General features: G+C 39.2%; 1 protein-coding gene across 3 annotated transcripts in view; it reads right to left on the bottom strand.

Moving 5' to 3' along the window:
* The window catches only part of ksr2 (kinase suppressor of ras 2), a 92,303-nt gene that overhangs the window by 33,971 nt on the left and 41,558 nt on the right, over positions 1 to 16,774 (bottom strand). For all 3 annotated transcript variants that reach the window (XM_019272011.2, XM_027278106.1, XM_019272010.2), the window contains 3 exons: positions 11,656 to 11,828; positions 1,639 to 1,708; positions 278 to 361 (listed from right to left, as the gene is read on the bottom strand). In XM_019272011.2, coding sequence (XP_019127556.1) covers positions 278 to 361; positions 1,639 to 1,708; positions 11,656 to 11,828 — 327 coding nt within the window. The remainder of the gene's footprint in view (positions 1 to 277; positions 362 to 1,638; positions 1,709 to 11,655; positions 11,829 to 16,774) is intronic.

Genomic DNA, 16,774 nt, shown 5'->3' with positions numbered 1-16,774 from the left:
GTGTTTGTGTTGTTGTTATAATTTGTTGTTTATTTACATGGCAATAAAACATATGTCAAGTGTTAACATGTAGAAAAACAGACAAAAGATAATAATTGCTAATTTACTTAAGTAGGATGAAAACAAAATGGTTCATGTTACCTAAAAAAAGAAGTCCAAAAAAAAAAAAAAGCAAAGTGACAAACTCATTTCATAAATAAATGATCGAAATGTCAGTGAGTATTGACGATCAGACACAAATCACTTGTTCTTTTGCAAAAAATGTTTTGATACCTACTTGCAATTTTTACATTTCAGTCCAAACAACATTCCCTTTCCACATACTATGCATGTCTGGGACATCCAATACTTTGTGGAAAACCTGCAGGCAAAATAAGATAGCGTGAGATAGGGACATTTAAAAAAAGTCAGGACATCACATTCAGCTTATTGCACATCTATATGACATGTAGGAGCTGTGGATTACCATGAGAACATTGCTTCTGACCTTTTGTCTTTCCTGACATTCTCTCATTCTGACAGACAGCTTTTGCCAAAGAAGGCCTCACAATTCCCGTGTAACCTTTCTGCAAGGATAATAGACGCCTGAAGAAGCTACTTCTGTAAAAGTGTTTACCTTCCTAATCTCCTCCACCTGCTGATTTAATTTGGGCCCATTTCATTTTCATCTTTCAGTAACCCTGTGCGAATTAACATCTCAGGCAGTCCCTCTGCAGCACAGGACAGAGGCCACAGGGTTTACATTACTGCGAGAATCAGTTCGAATGATGGGAGCTTAGAGGCCTGTGCCACTCCTAAAAGGTCCAACACTGTCTCTTCTCAAACAAACAAATCCACAATGTGCCCCGCAGTAGAAACCAATTCCCTGCACAGATTGACTGAGTGGTTCGAGTGCGTATGCGACTATTGGCTGTATTTACTGATGCGACGCCTGGGTGCCAGCAGTGCTGCTGGCTGGCTAATGGCAGGTGACTAATGTTGTTTGACAGAGTCCAAATCTCTTTATTAGGCCCCTCCTTCGCCTCAGTTGAAAGGCACAACTCAGTCCAACCCCTGACGGATTTTTTAGTGGCCTCTGCTGTCAAATATAAAATGGTGATGTGACATTAAGGGCAGACTGTGCATAAAAAAGCCTTTCAAACCAAAGTATTGCATTGTGTACCAGCTATGCAAATGCGCCTATCTTAACATCTAACAATACAATCAAGGGCACGCATTGGAAATATGCAAATTGCCACATCAAGGAGATTGTTAGAATAATGGCATTTCTCTTAAAACCAGCCTCAATCTTCAAATAACGTCTTTATAAATTACACTTGCGCTGAGATTGGCTGCGAATGATGAGGGCTTACAGCTTCTCTCTCCACCTCGCTGACTTTCAGCAGGCAAAACACCCACGTTCTGGAGGTTGCTGAGATCCCACGACTAATACGGTATTGTTTTACTTTTTAGATCCCTTGCATTTGGAGTCAAGCGGGGTGAAAGAGAAAGAGAAAGGCAGACAAAGAGAGAAAGAGAAATGAGATGAGTTATGAAAGAAGCCCTTTTCTAATTGGACTGGTGTTCTGTCGCAGATGAGTGTATGCACATAGGCCAAACTCACGCACACTCAACCCACACACTTTCCTTCAAACCTACCTGTGTTTTATTGAGTTTCCCAGATCTCTTCGGGGAATCTGCGGGGACCAGCGAGGCACTGAGAGAGTGTCTGGAGAGGAAGAGACAGGAGTTTGTTATGTTTTTCGATTGTTTTTGTTAAATGCTAATACTGACAGAATGTCTTTCAGAACTGACCAAATGTCAGTGAAATAACATGTTTATTGTCAGACTTAATCAGCTGTTTGTATATCATGAACACAGTTAGTCATGACTCACCACTGTAAATGAGAAGCTGTTCTAATTGTATAGATGGATGAATGGATGATAGATAGATAGATAGATAGATAGATAGATAGATAGATAGATACAAGTATCTTGGATGGTGAGGTTACTTTGGTGCTATCTGTATTCTATTGTGAGGCACTCTTGCTTTCAAAGGTATTCATAACAAAAGCCATTCGCTTGGTCCATTAGTGCTTGCAATTACTGAGCGGCCTACATGGCAGCCTACACATAGTTGCCTGTGAATGCGGCTTGATGTGGTGAACATGCATTGAGATGATAACCGCACTCTAATGCTGTGCCAATAATTCAGTAAAAAATAGCCATGCTGAAAATGCTGACAAAGTCATATGTCATTGTTGGAAAGATCATTCTTGTTCTTAGTGTTTTCTTTCAGAAATTCAATATATCGCTATATATATATTATACACATACATTACACACACACACACACACACACACACACACACACACACACAAAACATAAACATCACAACATCACAACATAAAAAACATGGAAAGTGGTATCAATAAGTAATATAACAATAGTTACATTACAACAATTTATCAGACTTGGTACAGCTCCCTCTGAAGCCACACATGGTTTTGTACGTTTTATTTTGTACTCTTCAAGACCTGTAAACAGACCTTAATGTGTCAAATAAGTGCACTCTGCATTTAAAGCAGCATGTGTATTCCTGATATTTGTAGGATAAACAGGTTTTTATAAATAAACGAATAACAGTGATGTGCTCTTCAGAAGCATACACACAAGCACACACATCTTCTGCATCTTCTTGGATGTCAGTCCCAGTTTCTAGTGGAAGGTATGTTTTAAGAAACAGCTCAGTCGGTAAATGTGCAGCTTTGAATTGGCAAAATAAAACTGATGAGAAGAGGAAAAGACGGATAGAGTCAAATGCGTAATAATTGAGTAATTTACAGAGGACCTTTCTGCAGGTCTTTATGAGTAATTCATGAGTATTATGATGTGGAAATGAAATGAATGCCAGGAAAGGGGGAGTAGAAGGTACTTAAGATTTTTGCGTGTGGGTGGGTGTAGGAGTTGAACAATAAATCTGGGAATTGTGAAAGAAGAAGAGAGAAAGACAAGCAAAACAATCACACTTAGAAATGATTTCCTCAATGCATCAGACATTTTGAGGAATAGAACTGTGTGCTGCAGATTGCACTGAGAGTTAATCTACTTGTGAGAAAGAGGCCTTAGATTAGGCCAAAAAGAGTTGATTTCAACAGAGAATATTGCCCACAGCCTCTTGATTTATTGTTTTTATCCAAAAGGAAACAGAAAATGCACTCCTGGATTGGAGTTTTCAAACTGTCCGACCTGTCCAGAGTGCATGCCTGGCCTCTCATCCAATGTCAGTTGTGATGAGTTACAGTGATTATAGCTAATGGATGGATAAATGCTCTGCCTTCCTCATGTAAATATGTATGTAAGTTGGGTGGACAAAATATTAGACATAAAATGGCCTGTAGTACTAGCCCACCACGTATTATGACTAATAATAAACATAAAGTACCATTATCACTCAACTGAAACTGAAAATCTATAACCTTTGTAGAAATTGAATTCATGGCAGAGGTTTTGTATTGGATTACATCGATTATAAACTAATAAAGTGGCCGGTTAGTGTACACTGTTTATTAAAGACTTTTTCTTAAAAATATTAGATCAAACAATCTTCTAATTGTGCTTATATACTCATTTATTTTCTATCTCCCTCTTTTTAATAGTGATTGGTGTTGGATTAAAGATGACTGGTGCAGATGTCGTCAGTTCTAATCACAGCAAATAAGAGCGATAAGAAATCTTTCGTGACTCAAAGTCAACCATCTGGTGAGAAGCCCAATCAGTCCTATTAATTGATTATGAGGCTGCGAGTCATTGACTGTGCTAATCTCATGGCCCCGGTGCCATATAGCATTTCCTGGTTCCTGAAACACCCTTCCTCCCTCCTCCTCTTCCAGTCTCTCCAGAGGCTTGGTGTCTTCTCTCCGCACTCCGATGCATCGCTCAATTACACTCAATCAACCTGATAACTCAATACAGAGGGGAAACTGACATCATCTGCTTCTTGTCGGCCTTGTTGGCGACTGGCAGATGATTGGACTTGTCAGCAGCGTGGTCAGGGCAATCTATCATCGTGTGTGCGTACGTTGCTGTCTGTCTTCCATGACGATCTTTGATGATCAAACCATTGCTCAAACAATGGGGGAAGTGTAGATTTATGTCAGTAAGTAAGAACAAACTCATACGCCCGTGGTCACACACATGCCAGTCATATCAAAAAAGCATAAGCTTATGAAATGACAGACAATTTGAATTTGGACCTCCCCTGTGAAGAATGGCCTTTGGAGGTTAAGCCAATATTCCTGTGCTGTAAGATGGAAGGCAGGCGCCTAACACAAGAGATTCGCTGGAGTACAGTGCATGCGTGTAATCCAGCGCAATTCTCTTATCTCATTGATATCAGCCATTTTATGAATTTATTAGAATTAAGATTAAGAACAAGACTAATCCTAACGAACCTAAGCCTTGCTCTTTTTTCTTCCTTTTTCCCTTTCATTCCCGTGCAACCAACACCCTTCATCCCTCTTCTCGACACCAATCATCCCACTGTACATGATCTCTGCCCAACCTTCAGGTCCTGTTCATCACCCGGCAAATCGACCCCTTCCACCCCCCCTCGACCCATAATCATCCCACTGTACAAGACCCTCAAAGAATAGCCTCAGAGAGCTGTCAGATGAAGAGCTGCAGTCGATACCTCCAACTTCTCAACAAGGTGATCAACGTTTACTGTCTTGCTGTTGTTTGGAAAACTACTTATGGCATGCAGAACATGAAGCGTTCGCTGTAGTATTACAAAACATAGTACCATGGTAACTGCAGGTGTAACCAAGTCAACCAGGACTGAAAACTTTAATATATTGGTCTGAATTTTTGTATTTTGTATATCCATAAGATCTAATGAAATAAAAAAATAAAAAATCTAATTCTCTCTTTGATGCGCTTAAATCATGAGACATTTTCTTCAAAACGAAACATGTCAGCGTTATATTGTAATGCTGCTCATTAAGCATGCGGGCAGAACTACAAATTTGCAAAACTGCAGGTGTGAACATCAAGTCACGTAAAAAAAAGTAACATCCACAAGCCACACAGACAAATAAGGGTTTGTAGTTTCTATATGCATGTTTGCGTGTGTGTGTGTGTGTGCGTGTGTGTGTGTGACTGATGAGCCTGCAGGAGCCGAGAAACCCCGAGGCGCCAGACAACAGTGTCCTCCTCCATCTTCTCTGATTGGTCTCAGCCTAATTAAGCCAAGGCCTTCCTTCCCCCTCCTCTATTGGCCGATCACGTGACACACATCAGGGCAAGGGGTTGAGTATGCTGTGTGCGTGCGTGTGTGTGTGTGTTTGTGTATTATTGTGTGGGTTAAAGAGAGTAATGAAACTAAACTAAAAGATAGGCGATATATGTCTGTGTGTGGTTTAAACAGAGGGAGGCGGGTGTGTGTATGTATGTACTACTTGAGTCTAGGAGTCTATTTAAAGCCAAATATACTTTATTTGACGTTAGACTGGGATGCCTCTCCAAGTGACTGACTGAGCGCTAAACACTGCTATTCCCCATGGAGGAGAAATTTTTACTGCAGGAAAAAAAATGTAAAACGTGGAGCAGGTGACAATTAAAACAACACAAGATACAACCCAGGGAGGAAAAAAAACTCAAACAAGAATCACCAAGATCTACAGCACATTGGGCAGAATGTAGCATGTTTTGGATAAAAGCTTCAATCGAATGGTTGAATGCACTCAATAGCATAATTGGCAAGGCATCATCAAGAGATAATCAATAAAGACAGGAATACAAAACAAATTCAGCACTGAACAGCACAGCATTTCGCCTGTTTAACTAAATAAGAGTCTGACATTATGGTATATGCGGTGGACTGTGCAGAGCAGCAGAAGAAGTGAACAGGACTGTAAAAAATGTGTGGGTGTTTGCTGCACAATGTGCTGCATTATAGCGCATGAGTGTTATATGAGTGATATGTTACAGGCTGTTGCTCATCATATTCTCATCGTTACTCATTAGTGTGTTTTAATGATACTTTCTACAAGGCCAAAGTACACAACCAAACAAGTATTATTTTGGAGTGGCTGCAAGGAACCAGGCTTTTTATTATTATTCCTATCCGAGTGTAAGAAAAAAGAAAAACTCCTCCGATGAACAAGAGACAAAGCCAGGTTGCTCGGTTACTATGGAAACAGCTACACGCCGATCAGCCTTTTTGCAGAATATCGTGCTGTCATTTTTGACAAGCAAGCTCACACGCACATTTGCAAATAAACCACACACACACACACGCACACAATCCCTGTGATAAAACTGATAACAGCAATCACAGCACTAGAAAAATAGCAATTATCTTGGATGAAACTTGTATCACACGGTCTTATAGATAGTGGGAGCCTTTTAAGACTGCGTAGTCTAAAGTGTGCCAGTAAGACAGAGGGAAGAGGGATGGGAGAACAGATGATGCCTGGAGGCCTTATGGCTCGATAGTGACTTCCTCAGTTGGAGACACACAAGTGAACTGGCCGACAGACAGAGCAGGTTTTGGTGGTGAGGCTAATCTGACGCTACAGAAGGCTTTCAGGTGACCTAAAGTATCAAAGGTCCACAGCTCTTGAACACTGATGACGCACAGCTAATTGTTTTGTTTTAGTAAATATACCAACATATCAAATTGAGACTGAGAGAGAAACAATGGCCAGATAAAGATCCCAAAGTTGGATTAAATGGATGCTGCAGTGGTGCTAACAGATGGTAAGCTCAAATGTGTATATCATTATAACCAAATAGTGCTATATGCCACAGCACGCAGCCTGTTGAAACATGAGAATGAACACATTCAATTTAGCTTAAGTGGCAAATTGAATGTTAAAACATCTGTTAACAGCCAATAACTGCCGGCCAGTTGGCTATTAAAACAGTTTGTTTAAATTAGTTGAGTGTTGAGAGACACAACTCTAAACAGACTAAAGACTAATTTATCGTTTTCTGGCGGCAGAGTTCGTAAAATTAACAGTGAGATCAGTGGGAACAGCAGCAGCAGCAGTGTTGACGTTGCGTCACCGTTTCTAACACCTGCCCTACTTTCCTAGGAATCAACATAGTAACTATTGACCAATCCACCTCTTTATTGATGGGTGTTTGTGACCTCCTCTGCAAGGTTTCATTAGTTGAATGAGATGAGAGCTTGATGCAAGAGCTCTGCGTCAGAAAGAAAGTCAATTAAGTCCTACTTGGAAAACATATACTAACTGAAAAACACAATCCAGGTCTTCCTGTTACAGTAGATAAATAGTTAGAAATTTCTGTTTACAGATAAGATACAGAACAAAATACAAGAAAAACTGAAAATACATCACATTGAGGAAGTAAAGATACTCTTTGATGGGGCATTTAAAAGCTAAGGTTTCATATTTTAAAATTAAGATGAAAAGTTGGATTTGTTGCCCTTTGAGTACTAGTTCACACAAACGAGCAAGAGATAATAATAATAAGAGAACTTTTTGAATTGAAATTGAAAAGAAGTCGAAACAAACAGGTCAGAAGGTAGGATTTATCTGTTCTGTCTATAAGTTTAAAAAAATTATGCATGAGTCAACATCATCTCTGAATTCTATCCACCTCTGAATCGACATCAGCCTGAATTATTATTCTTAGCTCTTTTTCCTCAATGTTTTAAATTTAGCCGTTATTTGAAGTCATTTTTATTTGCCAGTTCTCAAAGGGACCTCCATTGTGGTGACACTTGGTTGCTAGGAGATCTGTGACGCAACTGCAAAGCGTCTGTGCAAGGTTAGGGTGAGTGGGTGACGTCATTATAACACAAAGAAATAAACAGAGTGAGTTGTGCACAAAGCACACCGAGAACATTTAAGCCATTTATATCGACAAGCACACACTCACAGACTCCCACATTCTCTTTCTCTCGCATACACATCAATTCTGCTGCAGGTGTGTGTTGGTCAAGTCTCAGAGCTGGTGCTGGACCTCCAAGTGGACACAAGGCGCCATCACAAGTTGACAAAAAAATTAAACAAACAAACAAACAAACAAAAAGAAAAACAAAACAACGGGTCACTCTTTGTAAGCAAAAAGTGAATATGATACAATAATAATAGTAATACAATGTAATTATAGACCCTCATAGTCCGCAGAGGTAGGAGGTCAGAATGGTTGGATGCTTATTTTAACAATGACTGTGGTAGTTCCTAAACTTTAACCACAAATTTGATCAGGAATGACTTTCCTCTGTCTGAGAAGCTTTGAGAAGCAACATATTTTGTCATTTCATTTGGAGGACTTGTTGCTTGAATCTCTATTTTACTCAAAAACATATTATTGAGCCACATAATTGTACTGCGTGACATACTCCTTTCTTACCATGAACACAACATCCAACACTAGTCCATATCTGAGTAACATTTGTGTGAAACTTCAGTTGTTAGAAGTTACAATACTGAATATTATGAGAGAGATGCCAGCCTCATCCTATTAAATAGACGAAACATCCACACACATTATCAGTTATTTGCTGGACCAGTTTGTAGGATGTGATTGCTCATTGTTGATTACAACCACGCTTCCTAGTGTCAGTGAGATTTAGAAAGGAGACGATGAAGAAAAAAAAAACAAGAAAAAAAAAAAACAACTAAACCTTTAATTAAAAAAAACATCTGCATCTTTTCTCCAGAACCTAAAAAAATGCTTTAAATGTAATTTAACCGTCTCATAACTGGACTATAGCAAACAGTATTTCTATGTGGAAAGCCAAATAAACTCATAGGAAGGCTCTAATGTTTCAGCTCAGACTGAGCGCTGACTCATCCCGAGTAGACAGCGTTTGGTCACCACAGCTTGTCTTGAAGGTCTTCCATGTGTTTTGATTCAGACGGTTTGAGAGATGAATGATAATGCCTTGGTTGAGGGCCCTGACGTATGAGATGGCACTGACACCATAATCCTAAACATAGAAACCATGACGGATGTTTAGTCTGGCTTACCGGGTGCACACACGTTTGTCCACATGATCACACTCAAACATTCGTGCTGTTCCTAAAAAAAGAATCGAGGAGCTCCACAAAGAAAGGAAATACTCCATTTCTTTCTTTATGCTTATTTAAGTAAGCACAATGAGCAATGACTGTTTCACATGTTTCACTCTTCTGTTTTTCAGTTGGAGCATTTTACGACTGTCCACCACATCAAACACCTTTCGCCAAGGGTTACCCTTCATAAAACACTTTAAAGTTTATTTGCCTAAATGCATGTGTCGCCACACCGAAGAATATTTCTCATTGCTTTTCGAAATCCAACTTCAAAAATCACTCATTGGCATAAATCCGATCCACAGCACAGCACTTATTTTTAAAACTGGTTTGTCTGTTACTCCTGCTATTTCCTACTTCCAAAACAGTGGTGACAAACACCGGGAGCAAATGCCAGGAGCTGAGTTTTGATTAAAACACAATTATGGCTGGTTTGTTAACTGCATGCCAAATTAATCAGGGCACATAGGGCCACATTGCTTCCAAAGTTACCATATGACCGGTTGCTGTCAGGCAATGTAGCATTTAAAAGGGTATTTTTTTAATGGATTCTGCACAGTGCTCCACTGGGGCTACTTAACTTATTTCAAGCAAACACCGAGAGCATCGAGGGCAAAACAGCATCACCAATTAGTTTTATCCAAATATTCTCTGGTCTGTCTGAGCTGAAAACACGGAATCCATCAGCAGGTTAGCGTATTGTTCACTGTTGATTCTGTTTGTTACAGGTGAAGACATTTCAGTCAGAGACGCAGGACGCATACCGATCAACATCATATCATATTCCATTTCTGCCAAATTCCCTAAATAGAGCTCCATAAATCTTACACACTAGACATTTTGAGCACATAAAAAAACTCTCATTTGCTAGGCAACTGTAATGAAAAACCATCACGAACAAGGTTTGAAGCAGTCCAACCTGTATTTGGGGAAAATGTAAAACCTGGGAATGGTGATACTGAGATGACAGATCAGATATGATATTTCTGAGCGAGTGTGGCCAGTGACTCCTCCCAGAAGGCCTGAAGGGGCGTATGAAGCGGTAGGACTTCCTCAACCTCCAGAGCTATCCACAGTGGACAGCTTAGCTTGGATTCCGTGTATACAGGCAGGTTTCCAAACCAAGCTGTGATACCCACTGTGTCTAATATTGCTTTCTAGTACTGCAGGATAAAAAAAGGAATGTGTACTTTTTACGTAGACGGAGCATTTTTGGGAGTTGGAGGAAGTACAAGCTCTGCTGTAGCCTGGAGCAGATGCGGTAAACTCGGACGCTCCGGCTCAGTGGGTTGTCAGTATGCACTCCCACACATGTACAGGTGGAGACATGGGAGATGGCTTCACTGTGAATGACTGGAGGCCTGTGATCATTATTTACAGCGTTGTGATCAAATATCATGCACTTGACATTCTGTCTCTATGTGGGGATAAAAGAGTAATGAACTGCTAATGCACTAATACAACACACTGGGCGTCAAGTTGGCTTCTTCGCCTACCATCCACATGAAAACATATATTATACCATTTGCACATGAAAAAGTGACGCACTCACAAAGGTCAATGACCAAAACACAGCTGCTTCTTTATAACAGGATTAATTTGCTAATAAATGAGTTTTGGTTTAAATGCTCGGTAGTGTTTCCAGAAGGCCAGAGGTCAAGTGATCCATTAGTGCAGTATACATAATGAACTAATCATTATAAAACCAAAGCCATAGGGATTTCTACAACCCTGTTCTGATGAACGGTTTAGTGACCTATAAAGGTTAGCTGATTTATGAATGATTATTAAGAAATTAAATACAACCCGTAGTATCTTATTAGAAAGTGTCACTAAAAGCCTTGATGGGTGTGTAATTGTACTGCTACTAGCACACACCAATAACTTCCTAACATCTGTATTTTGTAATTCATCAAGTACAACATTATTTGTCTGTCCTCTCATGCATGTGGTGTGTGATTATTCCATGTCATGCCTCTAACAACAAATATGCACTGCCGTGCCCCACATACCTGTTAGTCACGCTCTACAACTATTCACGACACTAAGTGACAACCATTTATCACTCCCTTCCTTGACACAACCTCCGTTACTCCCCTTCTCCTCCTTAGTCTAATAGCTTCCGCAGTATGGCCATAATGCATCAGCCAATAAGGCTCCCAATGTGCAACAGCACACCACCTCCGGTCATTATGGCGTGGCTGAATTGCTCTTTCCAACAGAGCTGTACTTAAGTATATTTTCAACAAAAAGAATTACGGCGGTGAGAATGATTACAGCCGTGAGTGCTCTTTTCTTTTTTTTTCTTTGTGGAGAGGTCAGTTTGGTAGTGTCAAGGTTTAAGATACTAGAGTGGACAAGACAAAGTGAGACAACTGCTGAAAAGTAAATTTTAGAACAAGATAATAAAGATTAATTTTGGGTTAAAATCCAACCCTGGTTAATTTTGCAACCGCAGAGTGCACAAGAGAATGAAGAGAATGACATCCAAGAAATGAGACATCGCCTGAGAACTAAATAAGCAGATGTCAGAAGGGAGTAGAATATGAAAGAGATACAGAGGCATTAAAGAAATCATAAAACGTAGAGTGTGAGCTGATTAAAAAAGAAGAGTTCACTTACTTGCAGAGGGTGTTTCAGCATGGACAGGAGGTGTGGAGGGGATGAAGGAGGGGAAGAAGAAGGATCGCAGGGATCGTTCGGTGTGGAGGGGCGAGCGCTGCGTGGGCAGATTCTCACAACTGCCCACACTGCTGTGTATCTTAAGGTTCAAGGGCTTGGTCTTCTTCTTAGCTCTGAGGGAAACAAGACAAGAAAAGCAGTGAGACTGAGAAATTAATCTTGTGCACATGTCACTATTGATGTAATCAAAATTCAGAGAATTATTATTTTTTCTTGGACAGGTAAAAGAAAATCCACCGGTATTGAATACAGTGTGACAGTGTGTGTCTTTGCCATTAAGGATAAAAATAACTAACTAAAATAACTACAGGATGTTGTTTGGACTTCAGGTGATGTCATTCAGTTGTTTTAAAAGGACAAATTCAAGCTAAAGTAAAACATAACACGACTCGCTGTTTTGTTGTTAGTGTTGAGCAGACGTTACCAAGAGTGGAAGTCTGGGTATAATGAATGGACCATTATGAGAATTTCAATTTTGACGGAGCATTTACAGTTTAATCAGCACAGCTTGACCAGGAAACTCACAGACCAATCAGCCAATCAAATCTGTGCATTGTGACTCGACTCACTGCATGAGATACACAGGGGAGATGAGAGGCAGTTGGAGAAATAGATGAGTCAGAGAGAACTCATTTCACATGACATGCTCTAAAAAGAAAAAAGTAGGCCCGTGAGTCCGGAATGGTCTCTTACATGTTCATTATTCCCGCAGGCAGTTTAAAAGTTTGTCTCATGTGGTCTTGGTTTTGAGATTGTTTGAAGCTGTTAAGATATGAAATGATGTTAACAAAAGAGGAAAAACAACTTATCTCAGGATGCACATTTCCAGAAGCCCTCTGTTAATCTAACTTAATGTAACTCTAAATGAGAAAAGAACATTTTATTTATTTATTATCAGAGTACTTATTATTTATAATCCTTCCAGTTCAGTGTGCTATATTGTTGAATTGTACTGCCTTTGTTTGATTCAACAGTTCAGTTATTGAATACATACAGATGTTGATACTAGCCTACCATAGTATATATAGCACTGCATCAAAAGAAAAGTTAGACAGTATGATGTCATGATGGACCTTGTTTTTAAGTCAATATCATAGGGGTAATGGCCCTGGTGTATTTTGTATTATTTAGCCATATTAGTGTGAATGTTGGTGAGTCAGCCTGACTTTTTGTCCCTACTAAAATAATTCAATAACTTTTAGATCAATTGTCTTCACAGACTTTCATGGTCCTCAGAGGATGAATGCTAATGACTTGATCCCCTGACTTTGGCTCTAGCTACTGTACTTCAAAGTACAACCTCACAGAAATGCTAACATGCCTGTGGACTCTTAGTCTGGCTGTAGATGTTTGAAAAAAATGTAGACAGCAGATGAAAATGGATATGAACTTCTGGGGCATTTAAAAGGAAATCATGAATCATTGAATAAAAAAGCTAAACTGTAACTCTGCCTAACATTAAGTGTTCTGCTAGTTCAACCATCTTTCTTTTCGTCCTTTAAAAAGTCTTGTTTCAGTCAAGATGGAAAAGTTTGAGTCATGATCACAGAGATGGAGAAATGGCAGTTTCTCCAGCAACAATAGACCATAATGCAGTGCAGCTGAAAGACATATTGCATTTTAAGTAAATGATATGACTCTGGCTTTTCATGGGAAATGTCTCAGTAACTGTCATTGTTATTCTCTCCACCTACACAGCCTAATGCAAGCTCGCAAGTCCACTCTAGCTCTTAAAGCTCTAGTATTAAAGTCACTCTGGTGGACAAAGCAGAGCAAGAGAAAGTGATAAAGGTGTGACAAGAGAGGTAAAGTACAATAACATAATTGCATGAAGACAGAAGATACTGCATTACAAGCTGCATCAATAATATGAAATGGCTTACAGACTGACACCAGAGACAGATGTCTGTATCACATTTTAACAGAAATTCATCCAAACGTTATTGAGATATGTCACTCAAAACCATAAATATGGCTTTTTATACTGCAACCCTGGTCTAAGAATAACCCTTGGATAACTTTGCCAAACATAAGCCCAATTCTATATGATTCACACTGCACCTACTAGCCCTGGGTTAAACGTACGTTGGAGTAATATGCTACAATTTACACACTATTTACTTCAGAGTAACTACTATTTAAGATTGTGTCACTCAGCTTAGTAGTTGTCGTAATCTTCATCAGTTTGACAATGCACAGTTACTCTGTATAATCTTACTCATGAATAAACCAAATACAAAAACACCTTGAGTCATATTCAACACTTTTAATATATTCCTCTCTGGTTTAAAATAAAGATTTGTTTCTGCCTGGCCATTTTTAAGCTCTGCAATAAGAATATCTGCCTAAAGCAAATATTTCTAATCGATAAATACATGCAGAAAAAAAGTTCTGTACTCCAGCAAGTTAGGGAAACAGCAAGTTTGCAACCTTTCAGTAAAAGACAGACAGGTTGTTAGGTTGGCAGCTATTAATTTAGTCAGAATTATCAGCTTCCTGAGGAACTTTCATGCGGCTTAAGGATATGTAGCCTGCTCAGCCATGTGGGAAGCAAGGAGACCTCTGGTGTGAATCTGAAAGATGTATTTTGTGACAGGAGTTATGGGATCAAGACTTAATGAATTGGTTCTTTGGACTGAGATGAGAGGGGGTGTTACCACATATAATACCCAACAGCTGTCTCTGTGGTTAAAGTCCTACTTTTCTGCAGAAGCTTGTAAATTACTTGAAAAACAGCCTTTTAAACAGTATTTGTGTCAAATTGCAAGTCACCAATAATTTCCCATAATCACTGGCTTCTGTTTGTCAGCCTGCTTCTTTTTGGAGGAGCTGTCATTTTAGAAAAAAATGAGGATCGGATAATTAAGCTTGTGGTGCAATTTGTCTTTGTTAGCTTGTCATACAAGTTGTTCTTGTAAAACCTTTGTGTATTTCAGTATGATATCACCTGTAAGTATACAGATCCTCATGTGACAGTGGGGTAACTGTTAACTGAGTGAACATAGTGACTCAACCTACACAGCTTGAGCTCATTATGATAAGAAATGTCATGTCAAAAATACATCAACTGACTTACAGAGTAGACTATTACAAGTGCCTACTTATTTACTGATTGTCTTCTCGGCTAAAAACACAGGCCGTAGTGATGCCAGGGGCTTACCACATAATACAATTACCCGGATGAATCAGCCCGGTCAACAGCCAGACTACTAGCTAATCAGCTTGCTGATCGGATCCCAACATTGACAAAAATGTTGAGTTCTCTCTCTTTTTCTAACAAAAAGAGGCGACCACATATATAATGGATGGCAGTTATAGTAGCTACTTTTTAGCTACAATTCATGACAGCATTCGTGACAATGTCAGTAGCTCTAACACTCTTAAAGCAAACTTGTTTCAGTGTCAGTTATAGGTGCACACTGGTATTCTCTATTGAGGTGAATTTATGGATTATATTCCTGGAAAGTCACGCTGATACCAATGTCTAGTCTATTTATTAAGCCTTGACTGAATTATGACTCTTTTCCCTCAAATTCACCTCATTAGACCCTTTGGAGGTGGCTTTTGGCTTTGTCCATGCCCATGTCTGTTTCAGAACCAATCCTATAATTTAACAATAGTTAAATTGCCATCTCAAGAAATTAAGTAAATTTCAGAGGAAACAGTGCATATTTAATATCCTAGCTCTCCCTGTAATTGTAATCCTATTCATTAGCAATCGTATTGCTTCATGATACAGGCCCAAGTAGGGAAACACACATGAAAATAAACACAACCTTTGCATGCATAGAGAAATCCATGCAGAGACACAAAAATAAACTTCCAACATTGTATCCTCAGGTTTAACTGAAGTTGTATGACATGTAGACAAGTGTGGAAACCCTGACTGAGTTCTCAAGTTGGGCGACATCAGATTTATAGTTCTATAAGTTGACTTACAAAATGATGTCTGAGTGACGCACAAACCTAGACAGTGAAGAACTGGAAAAACTGTAGAGATGAGCTAGAGAGAACAAGTATGGGTGACAAAAAGAGCTAAAACAAATCAGAAAAACAGAACACAAACAAAAGGAAGGAAGATATACAAACATAAGAGAAGACAGACAGAAACAAACCTGAAAGTGACAGGTGACAAGTATGAAAAGCAAAGAAAAGAGTTTCACTTTTAAAATTAAAAGACTTGTAAAAAGCCTCAGAGTCCTGACTTTTCATGCAAAGTAACACTCATTAAGTATTAAATCCCACAGGAATTTTTCCTCCCAGTGTCTCACTCCCTAAACTGAGTCATGCAATTAGACCTGTAAACCAGCCCAGCACTTCACTCCCATCTCCTGCAATAAGGAAGCAGCCTGCAGGTTATCACTTCTCCGTCATAGAGCTTTTGTCAGCTATTCCGATTAGCCCACTTTATGTCATCTGAATCTAAATGAAACCATTCATCTCCCTGTATGCATGCCTTTATCCTCTCTCCGAATAATTTGTATGTTCAGTGAGGGAAAAGTCAAAATGAATGAGAGGATTCCCAATTTTGGTTTTGAAATGGCTGACGGTGAAGGAGGGAGAGACTGTCAACTCTCCACAGTTGTTAAAGCAGCTATTCAGATACCTTTTTCTGCTCGGCATATAAAAAGTTCAAGGAACGAAAAAACTTGAAAGAATTTGCGATACAGAAAAACAGAAGACGATGTAGGTGGGTGACTTGTCAAGTGTCAAGAGAAATCAGTGAAGGTATGAATAGTAAAGTTGTCCTTTGATGTAGTCTAGGATTGTACATCATGATGCATTTCTCATAGATGAAAATCACTGCATGTTTCTGTCACATTTCAGAATTTTTGAGTCTTTTATCGACCCAGTTCTTCCATACTGAATAAACAGGAACAGGAACGCTGAAGAATCATTTAGACATTTCCACCTGACATATTGTAGTGATTAAATTACCCACAGTGTCTTGTTTAGTACCTGCTGATTTCTTATTCATATCCTGAATTATAAAAGTTCTATATTGTATCTATTCTGAAGTGAATGAAAGCGCAATCTAGTTTGCATAGCAGCAGAGTTT

The sequence above is a fragment of the Larimichthys crocea genome, chromosome III, assembly GCF_000972845.2.
Source record: "Larimichthys crocea isolate SSNF chromosome III, L_crocea_2.0, whole genome shotgun sequence".
Classification (NCBI taxonomy): domain Eukaryota; kingdom Metazoa; phylum Chordata; class Actinopteri; family Sciaenidae; genus Larimichthys; species Larimichthys crocea.
This window is presented reverse-complemented; position numbering and strand designations above follow the sequence as displayed.